At 38.4% G+C, this 15,997-nt stretch overlaps 1 protein-coding gene across 1 annotated transcript in view; it reads right to left on the bottom strand.

The window, feature by feature from the left end:
• The window catches only part of TTC29 (tetratricopeptide repeat domain 29), a 261,987-nt gene that overhangs the window by 131,337 nt on the left and 114,653 nt on the right, over positions 1–15,997 (bottom strand). The window contains exon 9 of the mRNA XM_040250416.1: positions 6,338–6,429. Coding sequence (XP_040106350.1) covers positions 6,338–6,429 — 92 coding nt within the window. The remainder of the gene's footprint in view (positions 1–6,337; positions 6,430–15,997) is intronic.

Here is a 15,997-nt window from a genome sequence, read left to right as displayed (position 1 = left end):
CATGCAGGTGCCAGAAGGTTGCCCACCATGGGAGCAGGGCTGAAATCAGAGCCGATCCCCAGGGTCCACACCGCTTAGGAAGCAGAGCTGAAATCTGAGTCCTCTCCACATGGTTGTGTGATCTGTGAATTTTTGCCATTGCTGCTGCTGGGGTTAGTTGCTGTGGACTTTGCGGATACACACACACTGGGATGGGGTCAGGATCTGGGATTCTTCCGTAGCTCCCACGGCAGGTCCAGGCAGGAGGCATAACCCTCTCATACTTCAGACAATATTACAAAGCTACAGTAATTGAAACAGTGTGGTATTGGCATTACTGCGGTTCTGGCACCTGACTTCAGTGGGTCTGTGCCTATACATCTGCACAGGTGGCTTTGTGAATGCAGTGCCTCAGGGACACCAGGGCAGACTGCCTGCATTCCCATGGCTGAGGCACTGTCAAGAGCAGTCCCCCAAACAGGGTACTGTGTAAGCCCACACAGTGAACGGCAGGCGACACCACAGAACTCACTTCCCGGTGGACAGTCCCCGAGGAGGAATACTCAGTGGCTTCTCTCCCAGTGGGAGTGCTCTGGTTCTGCAGAGAGGACCCAAATAAACAAAATAAGAAATGAAAGAGGATAAATAACAACTGATACCACAGAAATTCAGAAAAATAAGACAATACTATGAATAATGATCGATATGCCAACAAATTTGACAGTCTAGAAAAATGAACTAGCTTCTAGAAACATACAGCACACCAAAGCTGAATCAAGAAGAAACAGTAACTTGAACTTACTGATCACTGGAAGTGAAATAGAATATGTAAAGACAAAAACAAAACTCTCTGCAAACTAAAGTCAGTCCCAGATGGCTTCAATGTAGAATTCTACTGAACATACAAAGAATTCATACCAATTCTTCTCAAACTCTTCCAAAAGACTGAAAGAAGGGGATACTTCCCAATATCATTCTATGAAGGCATTACCCTGATACCAAAACCAGACAAAGATACTACCAAAAAAAGAAAATTAAAGGCCAGTATTTTTTATAAGTGTAGATGCAAAAATTCTTCACAAAATATTAGCAAGCTGAATCCAACAACACATAAAAACAGTAAGAACAACAGTCTAAAAAATCCCTTTTAAACATATCAAAAAATAAAATATGTAGGAATAAACCCTACAAAGGCAAAAGATCTATAAGCTGAGAATTATAAAACACTGATTAATTGAAGATAATACAAAGAGATGGAAAGATAACCCATGCTCTTGGACTGGAGGAATTAATATTGTTAAAATGGCCATACCTATCAAATTATCCATGACATTTTTCATAGAATTAAAACATATAATCTTAGAACTTATATGGAGCCATAAAAGACCCAGAGTTGCCATAGCAATATTGAGCAAAAAGAACAAAGCAGGAGCCACAACCCTCCGAGATTTAAGACAATACTACAAAGCTAAAGTAACTGAAGGAGTGTGCTATTTGCACAAGAGCAGACAAATGTATTAATGGAACAAAATAGAGAGCCCAGAAGTAAACCAACACACCTACTATCAATTAATCTTTGACAAAGAAAGTACAGTGGAGAAAAAGTCTCTTCAGCAAGCTGTGTTGAGAAAGTTGGACAGACACTTTTAAATCAATGATATTAGAACAATCCCTTCCACTGTTCACAAAAATAAACTCAAAATGGCTTAAAGATTTAAATATAAAACATGACACCATAAAACTCCTAGAAGACAACATGAGCAGAACATTCTCTGACATAAATTATAGCAATGTTTTTGTAGATCAGTCTCGCAAGTCCATGTAAATATAAGTGAAGTCATTCAGTCATGTCCGACTCTTTTGCGACCCCATGGACTGTAGCCCACCAGGCTCCTCCATCCATGGAATTTTCCAGGCAAGAATACTGGAGTGGGTTGCCATTTCCTTCTCCAGGGGATCTTCCTGACCCAGGGATTGAACACAGGTCTCCCACATTGCAGGCAAACGCTTTACAGTCTGAGCCACCAGGGAAGCTCAATGTAAATAAAAGCAAGGCTATTAAACAAATGGGACTGAATTAAACTTACTTTTTTGCACAGTAAAGGAAACCAGAAACAAAATGATAATATAACCTACAGACTGTGAGAAAATATTTGTAAATCATGCAAACAACAGGGCTTAATTTCCAAAATATACAAATAGTTGATACAACTCAATAACTAAAAAATGAACAACTCAATCAAAAATGGGCAGAAGACCTAAATAGACATTTCTCCAAAGAAGACATACACATGGCCAATAGAGACATATGAAAATGAAAAAATGATTAACTTTGCTAATTATTAGAGAAATGCAAAACAACACTACAATCGCCTCACACTGATTAGAATGGCCAACATTAAAAAGTCTACAAATAGTAAATGGTGAAGAGAGTATGGAGAAAAGGGAACTCTTTTACAGTGTTGGTAGGAATGTAAATTAGTGCAGCCACTATGGAAAACAGTATGGAGATTGCTTAAAAAACTAAAAACAGAACTACCATATGAGCCAGCAATCCTATTCCTGGGCTTCTATCCAGAAAAGACAAAAATTCTCATTCTAAAAGATTCATGCACCACAAAGTTTATAGAAGCACTATTTATCACAGCCATGGATGCAACCTGAGGGTCCATCAACAGATGAATGGATAAAGATGTGGTATATATATGCGACAGAATATTATTCAATCATAAAGAAGAATGAAATAACGCCATTTGCAGCAACATGGATGGACCTCGAGATTATCATACGAGGTGAAGTTAGCCAGAGAAAGACAAATATCACATGGTATCATTTATATGTGGAGTTTAAAATATGATGCAAACGAATTTATAAAACAGAAACAGACTCACAGACATAGAAAACAAACTTATGGTTACCAAAGGGGAAGAGGGTGAAAGGATAAAATGAGAATTTCAGATTAGCAGATACAACCTACTATATATAAAATAAACAACAAAGTCCTACTATATATCACAGGGAACTATATTCAATACCCTGCAACAAACCATAATGGAAAAGAATATAAAAAAGCATATCTATATCTGCTGCTGCTACTGCTAAGTCACTTCAGTAGTGTCCGACTCTGTGTGACCCCATAGACAGCAGCCCACCAGGCTCCCCCATCCCCGGGATTCTCCAGGCAAGAACAATGGAGTGGGCTGCCATTTCCTTATCCAATGTGTGAAAGTGAAAAGTGAAAAGGAAATCGCTCAGTCGTGTCCGACTCTATGCGACCCCACAGACTGCAGCCCACCAGGCTCCGCCGTCCATGGGAATTTCCAGGCAAGAGTACTGGAGTGGGCTGCCATTGCCTTCTCCAATATCTATCTATATATATTTGAATCACTTTGCTCTATATCAGATACTACCACAATGTTGTAAATCTATCTATCTATCTATCTATATATAGTTATATATATATAGTTGAAGTAGAGTTGATTTATACATATATATATGGATATATATATATATGTGGATATATATATGGACCCTTTTTCTCAAATAATGCTTAAGCAGCCGAATTAAAACATTTGACTGTTGTTGTTGCAAAACTAATTGTTCAACTCTCCCCTCAGGTTTTATGGTATTGCTGCTATTTACTCGCTAGTGTCTAATTCTTTGGGACCCCATAAACTGCAGCAAGCTAGGCTTCCCTGTCCTTCACCATCTCACCGATTGTCCTTCACCATCTCACCGATTGTCCTTCACCATCTCACCGATTTTGCTCAAACTCATGTCCATTGAGTCCATGATGCCATGCAACCATCTCATACTCTGTCACCCCCTTCTCCGCCTGCCCTCGAGCTTTCCCAGCACCAGGATCTTTTTCAGTGAGTCAGCTCTTCCCATCAGGTGGCCCAAGTATTGGAGTTCAGCATCAGTCCTTCCAATGAATATTCAGGGTTGATTTTCTTTAAGATTGACTGGTTTGATCTCTGCAGTCCAAGGGACTCTCAAGAGTCTTCTTCAGCACCACAGTTTGAAATAATCAATTTTTCAGTGCTCAGCTTTCTTTTTGGTCCAGCTCTTACACCTATATGTGACTACTGGAAAAACTACAGCTTTGACTATACAGACCTTTGTCAGAAAAGTGATGTCTCTGCTTTTTGATACACTGTCTAGCTTTGTCATAGCCTTACTTCCAACAAACAAGTGTCTTTTAATTTTGTGGCTGCAGTCACTGTCTGTATTGGTTTTGGAGCCAAAGAAAATGAAGTCTGTCACCATTTCCATTTTTTCCCTATCTATTTGCCATAAAGTGATGGGGTCAAGATGCCATGATCTTAGTTTTTTGAATGTTAAATTTTAAGCCAGCTTTTTCTCTCTCCTCTTTCACCTTCATCAAAAGATATACAATATAGATGAGAAATTAAAATCGTGGAGTGGAAAATAAAATATTCCAGATGAGACCCCAGTTTAACAGGTGAAAAGTATTTTAAGATGACCACAGGCTTTTCAGAAGTTTCAAAAATAACTATAAAGATTATCAGTAACCAAAGGTGAAGATGAACACTTGTTTTGTGACATAGTTAGTGTTCAATATAACAGGTTATAGAAGAAAAGATTTTTCCCTGAAGTTTTATCTCTTTGGTTATATTAAAACACAATGTCATTTTGTAGAAATTATTTTATAAACATGTTAAGGGATGTATTTATTTAGCTGTTTAGGCTAAGGCTAGGTCTGCTGCTACAAGGCAAGACAAATCATCCAGTTGTTTCCTACTGGTTCTAAACAAGGTTCACAGCAGACTCAAGCAATTAAATAATCAAAATGAGCTGAACAAAAGGGTACAGAGTTGGTGTGCTCCAAACAGACATTAAATTGAATCGTTACATATCTCTTTTTTGTGTGTTCAAACATCTGCTTCTTTCCAGTGATTGTTTGGAAAATAAAAGTTTAAGGGATAGCTAGGTTGATCATCCACAGGACGGTTATCAGCCTTCATTTGAAGGGACCACAACGTTCACAGGTAGCTTGCTTTACTCATGGCTGGCCCTGCCTTCCTAGAGTATATATCCATATCCTTCTTATAAATATGTCTGTCCCAATCATTCATCCAGTGAAGACTGCGGTGCACTTAATTTATTTTGTTCGGCACCTTACACTTCACTGGTGTTGGTGTTTTGATATTTAATTATTATTTAATATTCGATTATTATATTGGCAATGATAATTATATAATGAAGAGCCCTTTTCAGTGCATTAGACATTCTAAGTGCCTTTGGAATAATAATTTTACCTTTTAAAACACCACCAGTTGTATGTATTTACAACTGAAATACAGATAGGAACAAATCAGAATTTGACACAATCCATATTTACTACTGGGCATCCCTGGTGGCTCAGCAGTAAAGAATCTGCCTGCAGATGCAGGAAATGCAGGTTCGATCCCTGGGTCGGGAAGATCCCCTGGAGAAGCAAAGGGCAACCCAATCAAGTGTTCTTGTCTGGGAAATCCCATGGACAGAGTAGGCTGGAGGGCTACAGTCCTTGGGGTTGCAAGCAGGTCGGACACACCTAGACTAAACAACAATAACAACAATATTTACTACTACTATTACTACTACATAGTAATACTATGTATTACTACTACATAGTTAATACTACTACTACAAAATTATTTAAAAGCTATATCTTGGATATAAGGTAACATACCAAAAACCAAGGCCATAACTTTGATAACTTTTCTCATTCTTACTCTATCTTGGCTAAATAAAATACAGTGCTTATAATGGAGTACACAACGATCACAGTATGAAGAGTGAATGCCATATCATCTATTTTCCATGGGAAAATTTGTATCACAAGTTGTTTATGTATATTTTTGTTCAATTTTTCTGTTTTAAATGAAACACTGGGAATATTGTTTTTGCACCTGATCGTTTATCCAGATGCGTTCAAAGGAGAGATGGATGTCTTAATGGAAGAAGCATAAAATGGAAACTCTCCTCAAAGAAGAGATCTGGAAAGGTTACGGTGAACCACAGTCACTGAAGCGTACTGTCTATGTGCTCTCTGCTTTTTTAACCTGTGAGAGGTGACCTGATTTTCCCCTCATTCAAGGTCAGCACCAAACTTTCAGAAAATCAAAAACGTAAAATAATATGGAGGAGGAACAGACAAAAGAAGAGTTTAGGTGCAAGTTTAAAAATACCACCTTGGCTTAAAATAACTTATGATGAAAGGGTCACTTAAGAAGGGCACTGCTTAAAATTTAAGCAGGCAGTAATGGAAAGCGACAGACCTCAAACAATTTAAGTCTTTCACAGTTGAGTGAATTCACAGTGACAGCAAGACAAGGATGTGCAAACTTACCTCTGCAGGACCTTGGCCGTGGCTTCATAGGCTCTCCCCAGGCTGAGATCATCATCCAGGTCTGTAGAGATTTTGCTGTAAGTGTTGAGGACCTATGGGGAAAGAGCAATACATATTAAACATATAACATGACCAGATTCACTGATGTTTCATTTCAAAACAGAAAAGATCCAAATTAAGAGCTGTTTTTCATGTCACCATAAAATTTTTTTATTAAAAATTCATGTTGGTTTGGTTTATTTTTATCTATTGTATTACTTGTTTCACAGCAATCTCTTTGAGCCTTGACAGTGAAGTCTTACTTTTGTAAAAATAATTCTTTTCCTGCACAATCCAAAATCTTCCAATTGACATAACTTAGGTGTGAATAAATAACTGAATGGGTTACAACATTATTTGAAAATATAGGACTATTATCTTAGGTAATATAAGGCAGATTATAATAGTTTACTAGGGTAAGTTAGATATCACTTCTCTTCCTATAAATAGCTGTTTGAAAAGCATGAGTTTAGGTGCCAGGTAATTTCTAAATCTATCATTTTATTAGAGGCATATCTCACAGTTTGTACACGTGTTCAGAATACACTAAAACTATTTCTTACAAATGTACTTCATTACCAACAATCTCTTCAATAATCAAAAGATTATGGCTGCCACAGCCAAACATATGAACTTAATTTAACACTGACATCTGCATGGTATGATTTTCCTTTTTATTCTATTTCCTTTTCAAGGGCTAGAAGAAGGAAAATAAAATTCCTTCTTCTTCCTTCATTGTTACTTGACCTAACCTATTACACACATGAAGACACAGGAAATCTCCAAAGACCTCTATGGAAATCCTTTTTGCACATTTTCTAAGAAAGAATTAGTGAAAGTCATTTGACAGCGTTGAGAGAGAGAGTTAGCATGAGGGAAGATGGACATTCAGGATGTGTCTTCAGCCTGAATTAGGCATCTTAGAAAGTTTGCATGTTAGAGACAGTGTTGATATCCATCTTTACTTTCTTAAAGTTAATATTTAGGAAATAATTTTAGTGAAGCCATGGTGATACCTCCTAATTTATGTGTGTGTGGTTTACTAGTGACTGTTTGAAATAATACTGATATTAAAACTTACTGATGCATCTTGACCCGGTATTGTAATTCCTGTTAAACCTGCAAAGTTCAACAATTTGATTATTTTTAAGCCTCTTAGTAAGTCTTGTATGAACCTGAGAATTTTCTGTTCACTCTGTCCTGCACAAATGACAGCACTTAGACTGTCTGATATGACATGACATAGAGCTTTCTATTTTGAGAATCTTTGAATTTTGTGAGTTTATAGGAGACTTTATTAAATCCAAACATCAAAATATTTAGGAAGAGACTGTCTAGTGTCTCTTTTGGCCTATACATGTTTTATATGACATTCTAGAAATTTAAAGATCAAATATTACTATATTTTTGTGTCAAAAACAATTTATTCAGTAAATATTGTTATTGGATGCCAGTGCTGTGATAGACACTGCATGCTTGCGTGCCAAGTTGCTTCAGTTGTGTCTGACTCTGCGACCCCATAGCCTGCCAGGCTCCTCTGTCCATGGAATTCTCCAGGCAAGAATACTGAAGTATGGTTGCCATGCCCTCCTCCAAGGGAATCTTCCCGACCCAGAGATCGAACCTGGGTCTCCTGCAGCTCAGTGCTGCAGGTGGATTCTTTACTGCTGAGCCACTGGGGAAGCCCTCTATTAGACCCTGGAAAATCTTACAGAAAAGAGAGCATGCCTACAGACCTTCAAGGGATTTACAGTCTAGTGGTACAGAGGTTTGCACTGATGCAGCTGTCTGAATTAGTAATGACTGAAGACAAGTTTCTCCAGGGCTTCAGCTGTTTATCCTGCACCATGCTCCCACGTCCCTGGTCACTGTGAACCCGGAAGCAGTAATGTAACATCTGGAAGTACCCAGCATTATCTTAGGACTGTGCCTCCTTTGACCATGGTTAGGAGGGTAGATGTCCAAGAAAGGATAGGTAAACACTTCAGTATTGACGGCTCCTCTCCCACACAAGTATGCAGCACTCCCAGGGAAAAGCTGGGGCAAATACCAGCTCAGTCTGGGCTTCTAGTTTTGACCTTGGACTTGATTTTACAGAAGCTTCATCATGGAACACGATGGGGTTGGCTGGAATGAACACTCAGCTTAGAGTAAGAAGACTGGGATGCAAGATGTACTTCTACTACACCCAACACATCTGGCCCAAGAAATCTCCCTGAGAAGCTTTCCTCAGAAGCAAAAATGAAAACCTCCCTCTGAGAGGTGTGAGATAATACAGAGAGCCATTTGAACTTGGGATGAGAACTTTCTGGGACTCTGTTAACCAGCCGTCAGTGAAGAGCTCCCAGAGAACCCCTCCTCAGAGTAAAGACAACACATTCTATTTGTGACTTGAGAGAGTTCATCACTCAGCTTAAACACTTTACCTAAAAATCGAAAATATACAGACAGTGGGAAAAATATAGTTCATTACTGGCCCAAAGGGGAATACATACATATATGTATACACACACAGACATATATATATAATATACATATATATGGTATGTGGAAAAATAACACTATAAATTGTGTAGAAAATAACTGTTGGTGGGAATGTAAACTGGTGTAGCCACTATGGAAAATAGTAGGGAGGTTCCCTAAAAAACTAAAAGCAGAGCCATCATATGATCCAGCAATCCCACTCCTGGGCATATATCCAGAAAAGACAAAATCTAATTTAGAAAGATACATGCACTCCAATGTGCACTGAAGCACTGTTCACAACAGCCAAGACGTGGAAGCCACCTAAACGTCCATCGATAGATGAATGGATAAACAAGATGCGGTATATGTACACAGTGGAATACTACTGAGCCATGAAGAATGAAACAATGCCATCTGCAGCAACATGGATGACCCTAGAGATTAACATACTACGTGAAGTAAGTCAGACAAAGATAAATATTATAGGATATCAGTTCTATGTGGAATCCGAAAAATAATACAAAAGTATCTATGTACAAAATAGAAACAGACTCACAGACACAGAAAACAAACTGTTAATTATCAAAGAGGAAAGGGAGAGATAAATTAGGAGTACAGGATTAACAGATGCACACTGCTATACATAAAACAGATAAGCAACAAAGGTTTACTATGGGGACACTGTTCAGTATCTTGTAATAGCTTATAATGGAAAATAATCTGAAAAAAAGTATAAAACTGATTCACTTTGCTGTATATCTTAAACTAACAACATACAACATATTGTAAATCAATTATTCTTCAATTTAAAAAATGAATATTAAATACCTCAAAAAACTCAAATTGTGTAGAAAATAAAGATGTGTTATATTGACCTTACAGTAAGTTATGTTACCTGCTTTTTAACTAAGGTACAATTTGCAAATTAATGAATATTGATCAACTTAAATCACTAGACAAATAGTGGAGTCTTCTTTACAAAGAATACTTTAAGTAAGAAAATACAGTGTGGAAATCTGAAGGATCCACTGTATTTGATTGAATATTCCTGTGGCATGCAACTTGTTGGAAACATATCTAGTGTCTGGAAGGTTAAATTCTGTCATCACAAATCAAAGAGAAGAGAAGAGAAAAAAGAATATCAGGTGCAAAGTATTTTGATGCATTCAAAACTCATTGTCGTGGTGGTCATTTAGCCGCTAAGTCTAGGGGAAGGGAAATTCATAGTTTTTGTCTTTTCTACTTTCTAGGCAGCTCAGTGTGTTTGATGAAAATGCCACATCAAAGATGATGCAGTTGGCTGCCTGGCTTCCCATCATTCCAAGATTTCAAGGTTTAATGCTTAGGGAAAGGAGGGGAAACAGTTTTCTGTCTCCTTCTGGCATGGTACAGAGCATGCACAACTCAAACTAATACAGATCCGTGGCATGAAATTTAAAATGGGCTTCTGCACTCTGGCTGGTGACCCAAACTACCATTGTTTCTGTAGGAAAATAACCCATGGAAAATGACATCGAAAATAAGTTACAGCATCTAGCCCATTTGAGATGGAAATTTTGTAGCTTTTCAAAAATTTCAGTAAACTCCACTTCTTTTATTTCACATCTTTGGTATTTTTTTCTATATACATTTCTTTCTCCACTTACCACCTTCCCCCCACTACTCTCTTCCTTAGTTAATGCAATACTTGAAACCTGTTGGGACTTTTACTCTGAAGGCATCGACCAGGCTTTGGAAGGGCCTTATGGGAAATTAATCCAATCTCCCTCTGGGTGCTCAAATTTTCTTTAAATACCTTACACTCGGGTCAGACAGGCTTACTATTGAGCTAAGTGACATGTGTCAAGTGGCTTAGTATCTGTGAGTTTTATTTCCTCGGGTGTAAAATTGAAATGAATAAAGTCTACCTTGAAAAGATGTTATACGGTTCTACTACTAAGGATTTGAATGAAGCATCTGCTTAGTTTTCCCAAGTCTTATCTAACTGAGTGGTTCTCAAACGGGGGTTTTTGCCTCATAGGGGATATTTGGCAATGTCTGGACATGTTTTAGGCTGTCATAATTGGGAGAAGCCAGGGATGTGGCCCAACAGCCTATAATTGACATGATATACCCCCTTCTCCCATGATAAAGAAGTGACCAGTTCCAAATGTAAATAGCACTGCCACTGAGAAATTCTCATCTAGTCTTTGCTTGAACAATTTTCCTGATGGGAGACTATCCTCCTGTGAGACTAGGCACTGAATCATTGGAGAGTTACGTGAAAAAATTTTTTTCGTTAAGTTCAATCAAAATCTATGACTCTGCCTGCTAGCCAAGGTTGTGTTTTGTGGGACAAGATAAGTCCATTCCTCTTTCATGTGATGGTTCTTCCAATACCAGAAAGAGCCATTTTCCCCCCTTAAAGCCTCCAAACTCACAGAGGCATCCAGGATACTCCCAAACAAGTGAGGATGAAACCCCAACAGTTTTGCTCAACATTTGAACATTTTATTTCAAATTCTGTCTACAAGTCTAAGAGTTCTAGAAGAGTTTAAATAAACTGAACTGCACCAAACTACATTTATAAAACCACAACAGGGGTCCATCGGACTTGTCTGTAAATATGAAGTTATGAGCCCATTGCCTGGGGTGCATTTTTTAAAATCTTTTTCTTCCTTGCCCACCATAAAAAGGCAGCAGAGCAAACATTCTGTTATGCAGCCCTACACAAAACCGAAATTGTGCCGCTTCATAACAAAGGTGCAGCACTGAGCTCTACATTGTGCATTACTTTGAAGGGAAAAAGGAAGTGATACAGATTTATTCTTGTGCGATAAGAAATACAGAAATAAAAAAATCAAGTTTGCCATCTTGAGCTTGAAATCATTGTCAAATCTTATCGGAAATACATTTATTCTGATTTCTGGCAATCTAACCCCTTTAGCCATTTCACAGTTGGTGAGCAGAAAGGATGTTTCTGCCTCATTTACAGCGTCTGAACATGATTCAGACAATCAACTGCAACATTAGTCAAAGAAATCAGTGGCTAATGATTTCTGACAAGCGCTGCAGTAACAGGCTGAGGACCAGACTGGGCATCAACAACACTGAGAGCATTTTACTAGGGACAGCAATAGGCAATGGGAGAAGACGATAAAAATGAGGTAAACATACTGTTTCCCCATCACCTAAAGGCTCTTGTACACTTTCTGCAAAGGCATAGTATCTGACATGCAGTAAATACAGTAATCTTTTGCTGCAAATATGTTATATTGAATGAACACTGAGGACAATCAAGTGTGCAGCTCTGCAAACAATAACACACAAAAGTAGTTAAATATTTTGCATTCTGCTGAAACTATACCCTTAAGTTAGGAGTAGTCTAGCCTTACTATTTATATGGATCATTTGGACTGTGTGTGCTTTCTCCCTGAAATGCATTACTCATCATTTAAACTGTTACACGCCGACTGTTTATATCACCTGACATAGAAAGGGAAGGCTGATGGCCCAGTGCAGAAAGAACCGAGTGTTAAAAGACATGAGTTCTTGCTTCTCTTAGGCCCTGAGCTCAGAGTGTGACCTTGGACAGGTCACTTGGTTACCCTGAGCTTCAGTTTCCAAGTCTGAAAGATAAAGGGGTAGGACCAAAGGATCTAGAATTCTCCGTTCCAAAACTTTTTGATTTTAGACTATGTTGATATATTAAGTAGTTGAAGACATGTCCTAATTATTTTCAATCATTTATCTTTGGGTTCAAAATCCCTGATGAATTTATCTTATGTTTAATTTTTTTAAAACAAGAGAAACAAAATGATAAGTCATTTCATTCACTTGAAATTTTATTTTCAACCTTTCTCCCTTATTTGAAAAATATTGCATATTCTTAATGAACTGCTTTAAAAAAAATATCCCTACCATGGAGTAAGTGATAACAAGAAAGGCTAAATCTACAAAGCTTTTGGTTCATATTAAATAGTGACTGTTACATATACAATGATCAGTGCTACTCAAAGATAGTAAACATTTTTATACCTTGAAATATTTAAAAATTGGATGAAAATTCACCATGAATTTCACTTAAATTCATTAACCGAATTAGAATTGCTGGTTAATCTCTCACATATTAGAGTTTACATTGCATTTTCAAAAGCTATAAGGGTAAAAATAAATCTCAAAAATTTTCAAGAATTTTCCTTCACTAAAAGCTCTCTATATATACATTCAACATACAGATGACCCTCAAACTCCAAAACAATGAAACAGAAATCCACTTACAAACAAAAGTTTCCTCAGTAGTAAACTGGAACATATTACTTAAAACTGTCATTTTCTAAATCAGTCAATATATGTGTGTACTATATTAACAAGAGACATGTTCACAAAGAATTTTTATTCGAATTCTCAATGATTATTTTCTATGTGGTAAATTAGAAAGCATGGAAACATTTGTTTTGGACAGCCCAATCATGCTGTGAGTTATATTTATAGCTCCTTAAAAAGAAAATTTCCCTGCCCTTTATTTCCTGCTTGGGAAATCCACCAGAGGTTTTGCTGTGTATTTTGTAGAAGGCCCTTGACCAAAGACATCACTGAGGTGGCCAGACATGAAAAGTTCTATTCAGTGGAAGAGTAGAGTGATCAGTTAGCTCAGTCATGTTCTCTTAGGAAATTCAGGAACATCACACAGAGGGTAATGGGAGAAGTGAGAAGGTGCTCAAAGACCATCAAGAGTGTGGTCAAGTCACGTCAACAGAGGGGATCAGACAGATGACTACTGCTAAGAGGGTAATAAGGAAACTGAGCCCCTCTCCTCCCAGGACTCCTCCAGTTCCCGAGAGTCTTTCAGTGTGTGAAGCCAACTGTCCACTGACCCTAGGGACTCACAGGCTATGATCTCCCTTCTGGCCACGGGAATCTTTACAATCAGTGACTGACCAGAGGTCCTCTGCTTGAGCCTCTTTCTTGCACTCAAAGGGAAAAACTGAGAAGTACTGAGAAGTAAAAGAGTTCTGTGGAACTAAAGTGGCAAGTAAATAACTTCAAGCCTTTCTCCCCTTCCATGTTTATCAGTGAAAAACAATACAGGCGGATTCTTTCTACAGCAAGAGTTGATGCAGGTTATATAAAATGATTAGAGATTTCACTGTCAGAAAAGATTTGAGGGGAAAATTTTGCATATTTTTTAAACTAACAAACTCTCCAGTTTCACTCATTGGAAAAGACCCTGATGCTGGCAAAGATTGAAGGCAAAAGGAGAAGAGGGTGGCAGAGGATGTGATGGTTGGATAGCATGACCGATTCAATGGACATGAACTTGGGCAAACTCCATGAGATGGTGAGGTACAGGGAGGCCTGGCCTGTTGCGTCCATGGGGTCACGCAGAGTTGGACAGGACTGAGCACACACACACAACTGTTGAATGAATGTGGTTGAGTTTTGGAAGGTACTGGTAATACAGTACCCGCAGGAGCATTAGGACAACAACGTTTATAGAAGGATGAAAAGGGAGTGTGAAGAATGATTGTGTTATGATAACATTACCAGCCATTTCAGTTCTCTGCTCTTTATGGAGACTAAAGAGGGTGGTGGCAAACAGAAGCAAATGAAGAGCCCATCAAATTTAATTTGGCCAAACAGGTACTGTCACTTTGCCCATGCAGAATGTGCAGGACTCTGGAAACCTCCCTCCAGCCACAAAGACCTCCTGCTGTCAGGAATCAACTCAGACCTCTCCATCTCTATGCCCCTCTGCCTGTACTGCTCTTTCTGATTTCATGCACGACTCTTCTGGTGGGCAGACACACACATACACACACACACACAACACACATACAGACACACACACACAGAGACACACACACACACACACTCTACTTTGTGCTGTTTCACCGCTGAGTAAAGCACTATATGTATCTACTTAATAATGTTTCTCTCGCTCCAATTAGATCACAGGTGCCACAAGATCAGGAATGATATCTGTTTTTCTCTCTGTTGTACCCTTAGCTCCTAGTCTTATGATAATGTAGAAGCGAATAGACGCAGGTTTGATCCCTGGGTCAGGAAGATCCCTTGGAGGAGGAAATGGCAATCCACTCCAGTATTCTTGCCTGGGAAATCCCATGGACAGAGGACTCTGGTAGGCTATAGTCCATAGGGTTGCACAGAGTCAGACACAACTGAGCACACACACAATTGTTGAATGAATGTGGTAGAGTTTTGGAAGGTCCTGGTAATACAGTACCTGCAGGAGAATTAATGTGGATATAATGAGCTGTTGTATTATATAATATAATATTATATATAAATATTTACTTGGCTCAAAGGAAATAAGCTCATAGATAAGTATTATATAATATTAATATATTACATATAATGTATATCAGAGCTTAATATGTATTAATTATATTATATAATGTTTTGCCTTATAACTCACTCAATAAGGAAAAAATACAGCACTTTAAAACTATGGTAAATAGAAAGCATGTGAACATTTTTAGCTAACAGCCATCCTGGAGAGTTCAAATATCGTAACAGCAAACAAGTCAGACTCCTAAAGGAAGATTCAAATGACTTTTTTTTTTTTTCAGCTGTGCCACGTGGCTTGTGGGATTTTAGTTCCCCAACCAGGGATTAAACCTGGGGCTGCAGCAGTGAAGGCTATGAGTCCTAACCACTGGAACGCCAGAGAAGTCCCTATATGACATTTTAAAATGACAAGAATTCCCCTATCTAAATGTGTGCCTATTTCATCCGGTCACATTTCTAAATAAACAACTTCCCCTCATTATGAGCCCAAGTGGAATTTAGCGAGGAGGCAGATTAGAGGCTGAAATTATGTTAGATTCGTCATGGTATCTTGAGTCATTCTTCCTGCCTGTAGAAGGACTTTAGATCACTTTTTCCCTCTCTTTTAATCTAGACAACTACAGTTTCTACTCTAAAAGCAACAAGTCGGAGAGCTGAGCAGTGAAAAGCCACTAGCTCAGTGACACACCAAGCTCCTCAGCTTCCCCTGAAATGGCAACTTACCAACCTCCCTCCGTTGGACCATTTTGCACAAAACGGTTTCTGGTTCCACAGGGAAGGCTCACGGAGGGTTCTATATTAGCAAGTGACGACCTGGAAGGTTTTAATAAACACTGATCCTGTGACAATTTCTGTATTTCTGCA

The sequence above is a fragment of the Oryx dammah genome, unplaced genomic scaffold (genome assembly GCF_014754425.2).
Source record: "Oryx dammah isolate SB20612 unplaced genomic scaffold, SCBI_Odam_1.1 HiC_scaffold_12, whole genome shotgun sequence".
NCBI classification, from domain to species: Eukaryota; Metazoa; Chordata; class Mammalia; order Artiodactyla; family Bovidae; genus Oryx; species Oryx dammah.
Note: the sequence above shows the minus strand (reverse complement) of the source record. Positions and strands in the feature narration are given on the sequence as shown.